This window comes from Protomyctophum parallelum (genome assembly GCF_964188405.1).
Source record: "Protomyctophum parallelum genome assembly, chromosome: 6".
In the NCBI taxonomy this organism is placed as follows: Eukaryota; Metazoa; Chordata; class Actinopteri; order Myctophiformes; family Myctophidae; genus Protomyctophum; species Protomyctophum parallelum.
Window position 1 is genome coordinate 7,244,874 of NC_139701.1, and position 16,874 is coordinate 7,261,747.

Sequence of the window (16,874 nt, forward strand, 5' to 3'; positions counted from 1 at the left end):
ATTTCACTTAATTCAAATATCACTTATTTTTAATAAACAAAACCCATAGGTTTCGTTTTTGGATAGGAGGCCCAGCCTTCATCCAATCAGGATAGAGAGGCGCTGTTTCGGCGCTGTAGTGCCGAAATGATTTCGGCTCGTCAGAAATTTTCAGTAGCACCGAAGAGCCGACTTTAGGATGGTACCCGCCCCCCCGAACCTCAAATGACGTCAAATTGTAGGCTCTACAGCGCCGAACCGACTTTTATTCGCCTCTAAAATAGGAGTATGAATCGGCCCTTAGGGCCGATTCATATTCCTATTTCGGCGCTGTAGTGCCGAAATTATTTCGGCTCGTCAGAAATTTTCAGTAGCACCGAAGAGCCCACTTTAGGACGGTACCCCCCCCCCCCCCCCCCGAACCTCAAATGACGTCACACTGTAGGCTCTACAGCGCCGAACCGACTTTTATTCGGCTCTAAAATAGGAGTATGAATCGGCCCTTAGTCGACAAAATCAACACGACTCCTACTCCACAAGTGTTGAGTGCCACGCAAGACACAACAGACACTTGACAATTCTCAATGTTTAGGACCAAGTTTATTTAACACTGAATTTGAATGTTTCCTATAGTGATGACTATGGTGCACAGATGCATGCAAAATGTCAAGACTTGCTGATTGTGAGAGCAGTACAGTTGGATAGTTAACATGTTTAAGTACTGTAGTTAGGCAGACAAGGTAGTTTTGGTACATCACAGACAGGTTACTTTAACAAATTATGCTTAGAATTTCGATTTTATACAGTCAGAATACTTTTTTTCCCAAAGGAATATTATCACATGTTAATGTCATCGTTCATGAAGTTATACAAGAAAAAAAAACGTATACACCTGATTGTGAACACAGTAGAAAAATAATTAATTCTATTATTATACACGATTGCGGACCGTGGCACAGTTTAAGCCTTCCCACTGAGAGAGGGGGGGAGGGGCAGGTGGAGTGTCCCGTTCTTCAATAAACTTGATCTCACTATGGAGTTTTAGTAGTTAGGCTAATCTACAAATGTATATCGATGTTATCACACTCTAACCACTACTACCACACAGGCGGTGGTGCGCTGAAGCTAAGAGTCTTTGAAGCGGGAATAGTTGAGAGCCCGGCACTCCGGCGTGACCAGTCGCGCACGATGAATCTGGTCCGTCACAATCACCTTTCATTGTCTCTCGAGCCTGTTTGGCCTCAGTTGGCTGGCTGGCCGCCCCCCAACCGGACGCTGTAGGACACGATATGGAAGTTGTCCCAGGACATTAGCTTCCTCTGGGCCGGGTTGTAGTCAATCATGCTGTTGTAGCGGAACTTGTTCTTGAAGGGTATGGCCACCGCCTTGCCCTGGCTCTTCTCTGTGTCGTACATGTAGTTGATGGTAGTGTTTGGCGAGGAGTAGCTGGCGACGGTGTACAGCCTGCCGCAGACGATGAAGGAGTTGGCCACGGCCACCTTCCTGATGCTCGTCTCCCAGCTCTTCTTCACCTCCAGGCTGTGGGGGTCGAGCTTGGAGATGACGATGGCTCCCTTGACCTTGTTGGTGGAGTAGACGGCCCACAGCCCCTGCTCGTCCACGGCCAGGTCGATGTCCGTGTAGCCTCCCCAGGAGTAGGGGTACTGGCCGTGGAAGCCGGCGTGGGGAAGGTCGCGGCGGGCTGCGATGCTCTCGGAGGCCAGGTCGTAGCGGATCAGGGTGCGACTGCGGCGCCTCTGGTAGTACAGGGAGCCGCGGTACAGAGTGGACCCGGTGCTCTCTACTGCCTCTGGCAACAGCAACACCTTCATGGGAAGAATACAGAACAGTGTTGATATACACTATACAGGGATTAAGCTGTTAAAAACACTTAATTGCCAAGCTAACATCCTAACACTAAATCATTAGTACTACTATTATTGGATTATTACTATTGTGTGTGCACACACGTATACTATAGTGCAACTGGTAGTTTAGAGCAGTGGTTGTCAAACGTTGTAATTTCAAGGTCCCCCCCCCCCCCCCCCCCCCCATAACTCTGAGAGGGTACAAGGTCCCCCCCATAACTCGGAGAGGGTACAAATGGAACCAAGTGGTCCCCTGAGGGTTCATTTGGTTCCATTTGTACTCCTGACTGGTTACACAGTCTGTAAGGGTCTATTTGGTACCCCGTCACGCAACACTGAGGCTCTCTGAACCCCACTTTTTAGAAGCACTGGTTTAGAGCACAGAAAATGTTGTGTGTACCTTAGAGGGAAAGCCTTTAGAGAGTTGCTCCATGTCCTCATATCCAAAGAGTTGACGGATCTCAGAACCCACGGTGTCGATGCGCCACAGCATTTTGGATCCATAAGGGGATCCGGCTTGAGCTTCGGGGTCCTGCATCCAAACACCATATTTACCAGCAATAGTGTCTGCCTTTCTGTGAACGACTGGCTCACCCACTGAAACCAGCTCACCACAGCCTATACGGGCAGAGGAGGGAGGTGGGTTAAAATTGACGGTTCCCTATGTTGTGTGTGAATATAGTTGCTTAGTAGGACTACTTCACTTATTTATGTGGTTGTGTGTAGTTGCTTTGCCCCTAATCATTTCTGTTCTCTGTCCAATAGGTTTGGGGAGCAGAGCTTCTAATGATGATCAGCTCGCACCTGGGCCCGGGTGTCGACGCCCTATAAATGCCTGCTTCCCCAGTCCTTCCCCAGTTCTGTTCTTTTCATTTGCCTCCTGCACCTTTTCCACCATGTACTCTTTTCAACACTTCTTTTAATACATGTATACAACACGCACACACATACATTTCACTCATGCATACACGCACTACACCACTGACTACTGATCTCCACACTTTATTCCTGATTTATCGTTTGATTACTTATTTTTGGTTAATCAATAAAAAAAATGTTTTTTGTAAACTCCCCTGTTTTTTGTTGTGTATCTTGGCACCCCCTAGGCCAGGGACATAACAAAATCAACAGAAATCATCAGCACACATGCAGTACAGTGACTGTCATGGGGTGACATCAGGGGACAGAGTTGATAGTAACAGGAAGGAAGTTATTGCAGCGTAGCGGACGTGTACAGTTGCCGGAAGGACCAAACGATCTGAGAAGAAGGGAGACCTGCAAACTGATAAGGGACACGGTGAGGTCACCCGTTTGCTCTCCTGACATCTCTGTTAACCCCAGCCTCCTCTCGGAGTCAACCCGCAGGCTGCCAGGGCAGCAGCAGCTGGGCTGCTTTGAGGATCTCTCCAGCACTTCAAGCCTCTCAGTGAGGGAAAAACGATAAGGTGAGCGCTGTATATTTACCTCTTCCCAAAATACCCACCAGCACCCACCGTGGGCCAGGAGGCAGAGCTGGAGTTAGTTTTAGATATTAGTATGCATTATAAATACTCCCCATTGCCATGTCTTCAGGGTCTTCAGGGATTGAAAGACTCCCCTGAGCTTTTCATCTGCTGTTTGAGCCTGTTTCAGATCTTTGGCCAAAGATCACACACTGAGTATGTTCAAAATGAAACATCATGGGTGGCTAATCCAGCTGCTGGAGGCTCAAATAGTTCATCTCTGTGTGACATCCTTGTTGAGGGGTGCTCTCTACTCACATTAATAAGACACACATCATGAAACTCGGACAGTCCCTCATACTTTGGCATGACTGAGGTATTCTCGCCCCAAATGCTGCAGTATTAATAGCAGTATTTGCGTTGGGGCTGTCAGCGGTGAAAGGGGGGCGTGTGGTTGGGGCGGGGGTGTCATGTTTGCAGGGTCAGATGGAGATGGCCGGATGGGGGTGGGGGTGGGGGTGGTGGGGATCTGAGTTGCCAGGATGCCAAAAACTGAATTGTTGTCCAGATGGTTATAGTTTTGTTGTACCATACTTTTATCGTCCCTGTCGGTTTATACTTTTTTCAGTTTTTCTCGTAATTAAGTAAATCATACTACAGTGTCACACAAAAGCAACAAAAATAGCCAATCTATAAACTCCCGACGCATTTCAATTGTGAGTCGCAATATGTTGCATTGTGATGTATTGGGAGCTTGTAGATTCGCCATTTTCTATTTTTGAAAAATAAAAAGAATAATTGAAAGGTAAAGTGGTTATGTGACATAACCACTAAAATGTTTTAGAATAGATACTTTTATATTCTGGTATAATCTAAAGCAGCAACAGCATCAAATAGTTACAAGAAAAACACAAAATAGGTCAAAATGGGCTGATTTTTTACAGCCCAAAAGGCTTCCATTGGCTTTCATTGCGTTGAATGATTGACAGCTGCCAAGACACGCCTGCTTGGTTTACTTGCTTAGGCTGTGTGTTAGTGTTGTTTCAGTGCCGTGTGCGTGCATGTGTGTGTGCCTTGCAAGTTGCTTGCATCTTTATTCCATTTTGGAATAAAGATGCACGCGTGCGCGTGTGTGTGAGAGTGAGTGTGTGTTTGATTCGTCTCTGCGCTTGTGTGTGACGGTATAAGAGCAGGTATCTACATACAAATACAAACAATGTTCAGTGGAGTGTTTGTTGTGGGCATGCTCTTCTGTTGTTGTGGAGCACTTGCTGTAACAAAGTATAGGCCTGTAGTAGTGTCATTGCTGTACTTTGATATCTGGAATATGATGCTATTGCTGCAGGTTGAAGCATATAGTATAATGGATGTCTTATAGCCCCCCCACCCAAAATCACTGCCAGCCGCCTTATATTTTTAAAACCCAGGGTTTTATAAATATTCAACCAATGCAAAGTGGAACAGTTTTAGAGATTTCCAGTGAGTGAGTGAGTGAGTGAGTGTGTGAGTGTGAGTGTGAGTGTGTGTGTGCGCGTAAATGAGAGAGAGACCTGTATTGTCCTCGGGGCCATCGGGAGCAGGTACCTCTGTCACCTCAGCTTTTAGCTCCTGAAACCCTGGAGTTCCGTACTGCCATGCAGTGTCTGACAGAGGGGCAGAGATACAGGGATTATTTGGAGGGTAAATGCAATTTCACGATAGGTATTATGTAGTGTCTAAGTGTAATTTAGTCTGCCATGACCAGAACCTGGGTACACATTCAGTTATGTACCTGTTATTGTTAGTCTGAAGAGACTGAAGCTTGATTTAGACCTGAAACGGAGAGCCAAAAGAAGAATGTTGTCTTACCTCTCAAACTGCTAGTGTCACCCTGCTGCCGATTAGGCCTGGACCCCATGAGATGAGACATAGGACTGGAACCTGGGCAAATAGCACACGCACACACACACAAAACACACACATAGGGAGAGAGTGTTATAATTTAGAGCTGACACTTAGCGCGCTGACACTCCTTCACTGACAAAATTCTGAAAATTAGACAAGCACTCAGTGCCTATTTTAGGTACGGAATGTGTGTTGTCCCTTGTGTCCACTTAAGATCAATCCAAAATACCATGCGGCGGCTGCCCCCGGACTCTGGAATAATTTGCCCATACACATCAGAACCGCCCAGCTAGTCGATTAGATATTTTTAAATACTAAAGAAATAATAAAACTTTATTTTTTAAGTGCTTTGAACAGTCAGACATCAATAACAGAATACATCACAGGTGCAAAAGACGCAAAGGCTATTCTATAAAAACGGGTCTTTAAAATGAGTTAGAGACTGGGTTAGCCTCAGTTCATCTGGTAGGCTATTCCAGAGCCTTGGGGCCTTTCCACAAAAGCCCGATCCCCTTTAGTGACCAGCTTAGCCTTATGGGTCACCTTCAGTAGACCCTGACCCGATGACCTTAACGTACGTGGCGGCACATAAAATTCAACCATGTTGCATAAGTAGCTAGTCGCTAGACCATTAAGAGCTTTAAAAGTTAATAATAAAATCTTAAAATCAATGCGAAAGGATACTGGCTAAGGATATATTTGGATATATTCGGAGAGCAACACCAAACATAAAATGATCTCTTCTCCACTAGTCCCTCCCTAACATTTTAGTTTCGTTTTTATTTGTTGACGAAATTGCCAATATATTTAGTCTTAGTTTTAGTCATCATGGCAAAGAAAATCGTCATAGTGTCGACTAAATCTGCCCCTAGGGTTCCCTCCCTCTTCCCCTGGGGCCCCTTGTGTTCAGCATCTATCCTATCTACAGTAATTAAGTACATGCACTCAAGTACAAATTTGAGATATCTTTACTTCCAATGTTCAATACTTTCACTTCTACTCCACTACATCTCAGAAGCAGATATTGTACTTTTACTCCACGACAATTATTTGATAACTTTAGCTATCTACTTTGTAGAAAACATACATTAACCACTTCAGCCCTATATATATATACTTCGGCTATTTGAAAATGGCTGATCTACAAGCTCACAACGTGTCACAATGTAGATCTGTAGATCTGCAATTTTCATATTGAACATGTAAAATTTAACATTCTGCATGAGTACTTTCACTTTTGTACTTTTACTCAGGTGTTGCTATCGGTAGGCTTTAACCTGTTAATCTCAGCGTTGTTCAAGAGCCCCTGGGCCCCTAGGTGGCCCCCCTTGATGGCCATAAGAGAGAAAAAATAAAATAATATAATTCATACATTGCTCAAAAGATTTTCAGGAAGGAAAAAATAAATACATAATTAGTTCATTTTAAACTATAAAATGTCAAAACTATATTGCTTAGCAAAATGCAGGCACACCATTGCCAATGACACCGGTCATATGAGTCCCCGCCAACACTGTGGGGGGGGGGAGTAACGTGCCAAAGTTTTGGGGTTGCTTAGCCTCTATAAATAAATAAAGATGAACACGATGTTGGGTGGGCAGGGTTTGCAACCTTGGGTGCATTTGTTTAATTTGAATATGTTCCGTTTGATGTTTACTGTATGTTTGTTATTTGAGAATAGCCTACACTTAGCTGTTGACTGTAAACCATGGCCTCTTGGCTTTTATAAAACCAAATTATCAAATAACATGAAAATCATGGATTGAGTTTTTGCAGCATGGCACCGCCACCTAGAGGGTGAGCCGTCTGTGTTTCTGTATCTGTCTGCGGCTATTCCGGGATTAACTTCCTTGGTTTGCAAGTTTAGCCACAGACAAACACACACAGACCCTCTGCTAGACGGCTCACCCATAAGAACCACGCCGTGAACACGGGTTGGTTCCTATCTGCTAGACTGCTACCATCGCAGGCTGGCAGCTATGACGTCATCTCAATACGCTGTAGCTATGACGCACCAACTTGGGAGAGTTTGTGGATATAAATAACGTATGAGTATGACTATCACTTCCATTTCTGTTTGGAGATGAAAGGCTTTTCAGCATGTGGTTGAAAACCTGTGATTTCCAGTACTTGTTGACAGATGGTCTGCATGGCATCGCAGACCTGTTTCAGAAGCACCATTTTGAGCTGAGGATAGCAGGGGGTGCTGTAAGGGACGTCCTGTCTGGGAAACATCCAGAGGATGTGGACTTTGCCACCACAGCCACCCCAGAGCAGATGAAGACCATGTTCCAGACAGCAGGGATCAGGATGATCAACAAAAAAGGAGAGGAGCATGGGACCATTACGGCTAGACTGCACCAGGAGAACTTTGAAGTTACCACGTTGCGGGTGGATGTTAAGACGGATGGACGACATGCCGAGGTAGAATTCACCACTGACTGGCAGAAAGATGCTGAGCGGAGAGACCTCACCATCAACTCTATGTTCTTAGGGCTAGATGGAACCTTGTACGACTATTTCAAGGGATATGAAGACCTTCAAAAGCGTAAAGTTCGGTTTGTTGGCAGTTCTGAGCATAGGATCCAAGAGGACTACTTGAGAATACTGCGGTATTTCAGGTTTTATGGCAGAGTAGCTTTGGAGACAGGTGACCATGAGCCTGAGACACTGCAGGCCATCAGGGATAATGCCCATGGCCTAGCAGGTATATCAGGAGAGCGGATTTGGAAAGAACTCAAGCTGATTGTGGTTGGAAGCCATGCTGCTCATCTTGTGGAGGTCATGTATGATCTGGGATTGGCCAAACACATGGGTTTACCTCCACATGGTCACATTGAAGAGTTGAAACGAGTGTGGCAGCATGCCAAGGACCACTCTCCTAAAGCCATGACAGTTCTGACTGCTCTTTGCCACAACTCTGTGGATGTAGAGGTCATGGACATGCGTCTGAAGGTTTCCAACAAGGAGAAGACTCTGGCTCTCTTCCTCATAAAACACAGACACGAGCTTCACAAGAACCAGGATTACCCTGAAGGCCTCAAACCCTTCACTGACTTCATCGTCAGTAGTCGGGATCTGGACTCTGAGAGTAAAGTCTGCGAGCTGCTCAAGTATCAAGGGGAGGACAAGTTGCTGGAAGAGCTCTGCAAATGGTCCAAACCACACTTCCCTGTTAGCGGCCACGATCTGAAAAAGATGGGCATCACTCGCAAAGAGATAGGGTCCTCCCTGCAGGAGCTCCTTGATGTTTGGAAGACAAGTCACTACCAGATGGATAAAGTACAACTCCTAAAGGTTTTGTCACAAAAGTTTCTGCAGAACAGAATAAATCAAGACATGAAACTAGGTGAAGACAACAGAACTGAAGATGGAAAGGTTAGATAATGTTCACCTAGATAGCAAGTTGTCAATCACTTATCAGATATGCGTGAACTTGCCCTGGGCTCAGACACGGAAAACAGAATTCTGGAAATGAACCTTCATCAAGGAAAAACAAATGGGAGGAGACTCCAACTGATTAGAGAAAAGTAAGCTTTGGCAGAAAAGGTTTTTTTTTGCAGAGCATCAAGGAGAGGAAGTTCTGGTTACCACATTTTGTTTGTGAACTCACTCTGTTGAGAACAACGGGAAGATGACACGTGTGAGAAAGAATGTGTCGTATCCTTTAATAGCACTGAGACAGTTTACTTCTGGACAGAGTTTCTGAGTAGAGACGGAGGTCTTTGGGTGGGTGGTGGAGTCCAGAGTGGAGAGGCTTCATAGAGGAACGACATGGCCTGCTGCCTGTTATAGGAATGCATGGCATAAAGGATCTCCATACATGGGCATAGAAGGAAACGCAGACAGACAGACCGACAGGACAGATACAAAAATCTTAAAACATGGGTATTTCTCGTAAAGAAACACATCTTCAAACAATCAATCGGTTTGGTTTGTATTTATTGAAGATAGAAACAATATTAAATGTGATTGAGGGGTGTAGGAATGAGGGGAGACTGAGGTGAAGGCGAGGTGATGAACGTAGGGGTGTAGGGGTTTTAGTTTAGGTAATAGTTGGCGGTTCCAGGGGGAATGGACCTTGAGGGTCCTTGAGTGTTTATTTGGCTTTGGGGGTCCATAGAGCTTAGCAGCGTCACTTTACGCCGAAGACCCCGACCAGGAGCCTGAAGGAAAGGCTAGTGGAGAGCACACAGAAGGAGAATGGAGAGTGAGGCGGTGGAGGGACGCGAGACACAGATCAAGAATGTCACGTATAAATACAACCCCTTGATTGGTTTGAGGGAGGAGATAAGTAGTAGTTATCTTCAGATGTTATCTGAATCAGGTGAGCACAGTAATAGATACTGTATATAAATAAACAACTCACAAAAGGTTTTGAAACACACTAGCCAACCCATTAATTCATTAATAGATAACTGTACAGTATATAGATGTCCTCTGGCACAGACTTTGGCGTAGTTCACTCATCTCTGCCCTGGGGTAGGGTTCAGGACATCATTCCTCAGTGTCTTTGTGCCAGATACAATGTGTACAGTGTCCTAAAGTTACACTCACTGCTGCATGCTGCTGGAATATAGCGCTCACTCTGTACAGTGTACTGTACAGCAGGGGGTTTCAACCTTTTTTTACTGAATTACCACCACAAAAGATCTGGCACTGACTCCATGTACCACCGTAATAACTGATGTTAAAATACAGGAGCGTAGACCTGCCCAGGAGGAAAATGTAATTTATTTTTGTTCCATTCCTAAGACCATTCCTGTTTTGCTGCTGCTCTGATGCACAACTAATATATTTCTAATGTGATTAATCCGTCCTACAATCTTACGGCCATCTTAAGGTCATGCTCATTTCAGCACGGCTGGAGAGCCCATTTCAACCAATTGCTTGGTCAGAACAACTACCTCCTCTGAGTACCACCAGAGGGGGGCTCAAGTACCACTGGTTGTCAGATTGAGCTGCATGTCACCACCACATCACCAACAGAACCATGGACAGAACTGGTCCTTTTTGTATTATTTGGTGTTTGAATAAATACGCCGTTAGGTTGAACCTTAATTACCATGCCTCTGTACTGAAGTAAAGGATGTTGTCATACTGTGTATGACACCCATGTCACTTACAGTTTACAATTTACAATTTAGGCATTTAGCAGACGCTTACAAGTATGACATCGGAGTAAGCAGAGTAAGCATGAACCTAATCAACAAACAACAGGCTAAATAGTCACACAAGAGTGCAAAGGGAACAATGTAATTGCCACAAAGAAAGGGATATTTGACCTTAGCATCTGTCCAAACTAAATACTACTATCTAAATAACATTCTTAACATTTTGTACAATCTTAACTAGATACCATTACGGTCCTACAAATGTTGTGCATGAGGTACATGGGAACCTATTTCTCCTCCAATACTTTTTAACAGTTGCAAGCTTCTGCTCATGTCCTCATCAACCAAGGAAGTGAATCACATCACTCCAGTTCTCAGATCTTTACACACTGGATCCCTGTGTGACAAATAATAGATTTCAAAATACTTCTGTTTCTTTATAAAGAGCACTGAATGGTTTAGAGCCAAAATACATTTATTATCTTCTGCTACATTATGAACCTTCCAGACCTCTCGGGTCATCTGGGACAGGTCCGTTTTATGTCCCCAGAGTAAAAACTAAACAGAGAGGCTAACGTTCAGTTTTTATGCACCAACATATCTGGAACAAACTCCTAGAAAACTGCAAGTCTGCTACAACTGTTATTTTATGCACCTCACACTTAATGATTTAATTGTATATCATACTATAATTCTAACAATGTCTGTCTGTCTGTCTGTCTGTCTGTCTGTCTGTCAGAAACAAACACTTATCTCCTCATTGCCTGCACCAACCACTCCCACTTTTCACACAGGCATTGACCATATGAATATGGAGGTCTTAACGGAGCCCTTTTTTCGATTTGATACATTAATTATTAATAATTAATTTATTAGTGAATTAAAAACGCACCGGGCAAGGGCTAGTAAATGTAATTTTATAATGCTTAAATCCATATTTAGTGTCATGTGTTAACTTTATTTTAATGAGCACACAGTATGGGGCAGTATGATGATACTAGTGACAGCAGGGAATGTGCACAGTATAAAATCAGCAGTTTTCATTTAACTCTGAAGAGTGTACAGATTTGCAGGACCATAATTTGGCTCCATTTGTATCCACTCTTTGGAGTTCAATTAATACTAAGCTTTTCACTGTGTGACAGCAGGAAACAAACACCTCTGAGTGGATTCCCAGCTGCCATGGAGTCAGACGGGCTCACCGCAACACACACACACACACACACACACACACGACCACGAACGAATCTCCCTCCAAGACCCCTGCACTGGCCCATGCCACTGTCAGCTATCACTCATCCTGGACACAGCATGCTCAATTGGAGCGACCCCAATAAATGCTGTCCGACTCATTTTTCACCTCTGCTGCTCTTCTCCGACCTTTTATCTCTCTCCCTCCCTCCCTCTCTCTCTCTTCCCGCTCTCTCCGTTATCCCTAATCCTCTCTCTCTCCTTTTGTTCATCCCTGCAGGGCTCATCCTCAAACCATTTCTGTGTGGCATGTTTGATGTCAAAGTTCTCTCGTTTTGGCAGTGAACACAGTGAATGTGCCCCTGAGGCCTGAAGATATGATAATGTGTTTGTAAGAGAGCTGCAAGTGTGTGTGTGTGTGTGTGTGTGTGTGTGTGTGTGTGTGTGTGTGTGTGTGTGTGTGTGTGTGTGTGTGTGTGTGTGTGTGTGTGTGTGTGTGTGTGTGTGTGTGTGTGTGTGTGTGTGTGTGTGTGTGTGTGTGTGTACTATTTATACAAACACGTGCTTGCTCACTTGCCCGCGCACATGTACGGGCCTGCGGTCGCAGTGATGATTAGTGACTCATAATGACCCCCTAATGATAACATTAAACACAAGCATCTGGAGGCCCCATGTTGGTTCTCCTCCAACCGGACAATAGCAGAGGGATCGCTTTGAGGATTGTTATGCCGGTTTCAGTGGAAAGGTCATTTTAATCATGGAAAGTATAGGAGATGCAAAGATGCAACAAGCTACACCTATAATATTATTTTCTTTATTTTCCATTTGTGGGAGTCAAGGTCAACGGAGCGGGTTAATGAGGAGTCTTTGCAAGGGGTGGTCATGCCTGACTACCCGTCAGCTACAGACCTGCTCCCTCAGGACACTGCTATTCATCAACACAGGCAAATGTGTCATGCTCACATTCTTCACTGTCTTGTTTTTGAGCATGTGCACACTGCACACGTGTGTACCGCATTTTTGCACGCACAAGTTTGCCGTGTGCGAGTGTCTCTGGGGTGTGTGAAAGTGTACTGCTGCTGTGCACGCCGTGTGTGTGTGTGTGTGTGTGTGTGTGTGTGTGTGTGTGTGTGTGTGTGTGTGTGTTTGTGTGTGTGGTGGACAGCAGGGCTAAGCAGGCAGAACACCAATCCAGACAAGCTATAGGAGCGAGGCCCAAACAGTTGAGCCTTAATTCCCCTAAGGATGGCCAATCTGAGGCCTAATCAACCCCTGATCAGAGGTTAAGAGAGCGGTTGACTCTGATTTGCCCTTAATGAGGAGGCTTAACCTCTAGTTTGTGCGTGCATGTTCTATATATGTCCCATAGTCATAAATCACGGTTGCATTGTACAGTAAGTGCCTTGTATATTTTGAGATTAGCATCGCTACACTAAACACTGTCACCACTTCTATACTTGTTAACCATTGAGCAATATAAAAATAAGCTCCCCTTAAATGTCATATCCATCTGAGGAGAGATTTATGCTCTGTTGCCTCATCGTTAGTTGATAGAGGAAAGAGACGTTTTGGACTGACGATAGGGCACTTTCAACACCTTGCGCATAGACGCGTGCGTGCACGTGCACACTCGCTCGCTCGCACATGCCCGCGCGCACACACACACACACACACACACACACACACACACACTGTGTGTGTCATGTTTGCCTAAATGGTTCTGCTTTTGACTTCTGGGCTCCTGGTAATGCGTTTCTTCCGCTGGTGGTGATCTATTCTCCGTGTGCCTCTCTCCAGGGGGGCCCCTCTGTGTGTTTTAGGATTCAGGTGCTAACATGAGGAGCTAAGCAGATAACCTGGAGTATGAAGGAAAATATATATAGACTCCTACTGGGAGAGAGGGAACGGGGAGTTGGGGACGGAAGGATTTATGGGAGCTGGCAATGTCAGCTTTACAAGCTATACACACACAGAGAAGGAAGAGAGCAAACAGAAAGGCGGATATGGTGACTCAGCTGAAGAGGATGGGTTGGTGAACAAGACAAGACAGTGGATGAATAGGAGACTGTCCAGATTAGTTGAAGCGCTATTTAGTAGGGGTGTAACGATACATTTTAACAGCGATACGATATGTATCACGATACATGGTTGACAATACGATACGTATACGATACGAAAAGTAACTAATATTTTTTTTTAAATATGTATGAAACATGTGGATAGTGCAGTTTTTTTTTAAGGGGAACATGTAACTCCTTCAGCGCCACCTGGTGGACCAGTTTAGGCTCTGAGTGCCAATTCTCCCATTATAAAGAAAGAAAGAATTTGTAATTCTATTATGCATGTAATGTGCATGTCATAACCTGTACACCGGATTAGAGGATTTTTTTATTTTATTATTCCCAAGGGAGGACGTCTTAACGCCCGTGGCACCCATTGCAAAGACGTCCATAAGACGGGAAAACGTCCCTGGCACTTAAACAGTTGAATATGGATATAAATAAGTAACCACAGTGACCCGTGGACAAACCCGTACCAGAGTACTTCCATTTGATTATTTCAATTTGCATTGCAAAACAATAATGAGCCTTCCCAGTTCCCAGTACTAAAGCAGCCTCTAATCCAGGCACTCAAATAGAGCACTTGATGTCCCTGCCCTGGTACCCCGTCGACCCGTCAATCTTGACCCCGCCAGGGGGGTGTGTGTGAGTGCGAGTGCGTGTGTGTGCGTCTGGCGTCACGAAAAGTCCCAGAGGTGAGACCCCTGGACATAGAGACCCTCTCTCCCGAAGTCTGCCTCACGTTTCAGCCACACCACCCCACCCCCACCCCCAGCCATTCCTCTCACCCTCCTCACCACGCAGAGGGAAACACCACCAGAACCAGGTCATAAATACTAATCCTGTCCTCTCTGGCTCGCCCAGCCTCACCCCCTAAATACAGACAGAGAGAGGGGAGCGGAAACCCCACGCAAACTTGTGTGGCCTCCAAAACACACGCCAACACAACATGCATACATAAACACGCACGCACGCACGCACGCACACACAACACACACACACACACACACACACACACACACACACACTGATAACTCCATCTCATAGAGCCACCACAAAGGCAAGCAGATACAGTGGCAGCAGAAGCCCAGCCTTTGTCACCAGTGTTGCTCCCAGTAACATTCAGTGGGAAGAACTCCACTGGCGTACACACACACACACACGCACGCACACACGAGCTGTGCTTGCCCCTAGCTGTTGTGTGCCTTACATGTGCATAACATTCCATGCAATGATGAAGTGGTTGCGTTGTATAATCAAATGATGTGTTCAAAAGAACCCTTTAGCACAGAGTCATGTAGAATACTTTATAGGTCTTTCAACCCAAATGTCTCTGCTATTGGTCTTCTTGCCTACTGAGGTTAACATATAGCCCAATGGACCCTTACAGGTCCCTGAGAGTTTTTATGGGGATCTTTGACATTAAATGGTTTGAGAAGAAAGAAAAAAAAAAAATTACAGTGGAAAAGTTGTCCTACTTGGCTCGGTGTATCTATTCTTTCCTGGTTTTGATTTGAGAAACAGGTGTACGGCAGATACATGCCCCACAGTACACATTCCCCAATATGGGTACCCATTGGCAAAACAAAGGAGAAACAGCGCCCTATTTTCCTTTAGTCACAGTCTGTCTTGAGAGTCTCCACATTCCCTATTCCCTCCTTATACCCACTGACAAACAAATGACTAATACAGAATGTAATGTCTTACCTCCAGCTCTGCTGTCCTGCCGTGGGGGGATGGGCGGAGGACACGGCTTGTTCCTCAGCTTCTCCGTCTCCCTCCTCATCTCCTCCACCCTGCGCTGCAGCCCCTGCACCTCCCTCTCCAGACGCTCCTTCTCCCCCCGCGCCAGGTTCCTCTCTCCCACCGCCCGGTTCAGAGCCTCCTGAAGCCCCGGCTGAGATGGTGCAGCCTCTCCGGCTCTCGGAGGACCCCCCGTGTCGCCTCCTCCGGTCAGCCTGGACACGAGCACCTCTAGCAGACCGAGGCGAGCCTTCAGGCTCTCCAGCTCGGGGCCTCCCCCGGCGGCCTGGGGGCAGCTGGCCTCGCTGGGGCTGGGCACGGTGAAGGTGTACTGGCAGCGCCCGCTGCGGTCGTTTCCTCGCCACAGAGCGGCTCGGTCCTGTGCCGCCCCTCCCAGCAGGAGGGCGCACACGCACACGGACAGCAGGAGGAACATGCTGGACGAGGTCCTTCCACACACAAACACACACACGGGGAAAGGTCGTCGATCTATAGAGACTTTCTTTCTCTCTCCACTCTCTGAAGACTCTGTTGTCCTTCCTCTTCGCTCTTCTTGGTGCAGGTGTCACAAGGTCAAACCTCTCGTCTTTCTGGCGTCCGTCCCGGAGTCTTTAATCCCTCTTCTTCCTGTCATCCATGTGTATTGGTTGGTTGTCTGTCTCTCAGGTGCTGCTTGTTGTGTCTTTTCTTCTTGTCCTTTTGGTCAGGTCCTCCAGGTCTGTAACACTGAGCCCTTCCCACCGGCTCGCAGTTATTTATACAATCTGGAAGGCAGGGCAGGAGGGAGAGGAGAGCAGGAGAGGAGAGGTGAAAGGGAGGGTGCAGGGTGAGGGAGAGGGGAGAGGGGAGAAAGGGAGGAGGGAGAGGAGAGGTTTTGGGAGGGAGATTATAGGAGAACGGGAGGGGAGGAGAAAGTGGGAGGAATGGGATGTTGTGTGTTTTGGGGACCTTCTCGGCAACAAAAACATTCCATTTAACTGCGTGCGTGCGTGCGTGCATGTGTGTACATTTGACTTTTTGTATGTTAAACACATGTGCCTGTCTGTACTTTTTGTGAAAGCCTTTGCTTTCGTATACTTTTGTTTAGGACCCAACACGATAACCCGTGTCATTTTGAGTCATCACGTTTTAAACACTCGTTCCTCCTGGACAAAGCCAACGGGACAAAGCCAAAGTTCCTCAGTTCCTGTGTTGTTAACACTGAGCTCCAGTTCAGAGGAACGTGGCTTAGATCTGGCCCCCGCAGGGGAGGCAAAGCTGAGACACATGGGATACAGTTACCTCCTAAAGGAGACAGTGTCCTGTTTCACCCTGGTAGGGGGCCAAGGCATGACGTCAAACTGGCCATAGATGTCATCATTGTGAAGAGTTAAGAGGTTACGAGCCCATCAACTGGACACCAGGAATGACCCTCGCCATGCTGTCGTTTCCCTGACGTTTGTGGTGACGTTGACGGGAACATGCATTTGTGCATGTAGGTTTATGTGTGCATGCATGCGTGTTTGTGAATATATGTGTGCATTTCTGTGCATGCAGGGTTATATGCATGCGCATACAGTAGGGGTGTGTGTGTGTGTGTGTGTGTGTGTGTGT

The 16,874-nt window shown here is 46.0% G+C and overlaps 2 protein-coding genes across 2 annotated transcripts; one reads left to right on the top strand and one right to left on the bottom strand.

The window, feature by feature from the left end:
- Positions 1–557: 557 nt before the first annotated feature.
- On the bottom strand, positions 558–16,014 carry myoc (myocilin). The gene is made up of 5 exons (XM_083767788.1): positions 15,246–16,014; positions 5,138–5,209; positions 4,840–4,932; positions 2,248–2,465; positions 558–1,805 (listed from the first exon to the last, which is right to left on the bottom strand). Exons 1-5 carry the CDS (start codon positions 15,715–15,717, stop codon positions 1,221–1,223), a joined length of 1,440 nt encoding a protein of 479 aa, XP_083623914.1. The 5' UTR covers positions 15,718–16,014; the 3' UTR covers positions 558–1,220.
- On the top strand, positions 7,274–8,560 carry LOC310860788 (CCA tRNA nucleotidyltransferase 1, mitochondrial-like; the record flags this gene model as incomplete). Its single annotated transcript, XM_083767947.1, has 1 exon — positions 7,274–8,560. One exon carries the CDS (start codon positions 7,274–7,276, stop codon positions 8,558–8,560), a length of 1,287 nt encoding a protein of 428 aa, XP_083624073.1.
- Positions 16,015–16,874: the final 860 nt, after the last annotated feature.

Coding starts and splice junctions, on each gene's coding strand:
- myoc (XM_083767788.1), bottom strand. CDS start 15,717: ATGTTCCTCCTGCTGTCCGTGTGCGTGTGCGCCCTCCTGCTGGGAGGG. Junction 2,466..4,839: donor TGGCCCCGAGGACAATACAG/GTCTCTCTCTCA, acceptor CTGCCCGTATAG/GCTGTGGTGAGCTGGTTTCA. Junction 1,806..2,247: donor CTAAAGGCTTTCCCTCTAAG/GTACACACAACA, acceptor CTTCCCATGAAG/GTGTTGCTGTTGCCAGAGGC.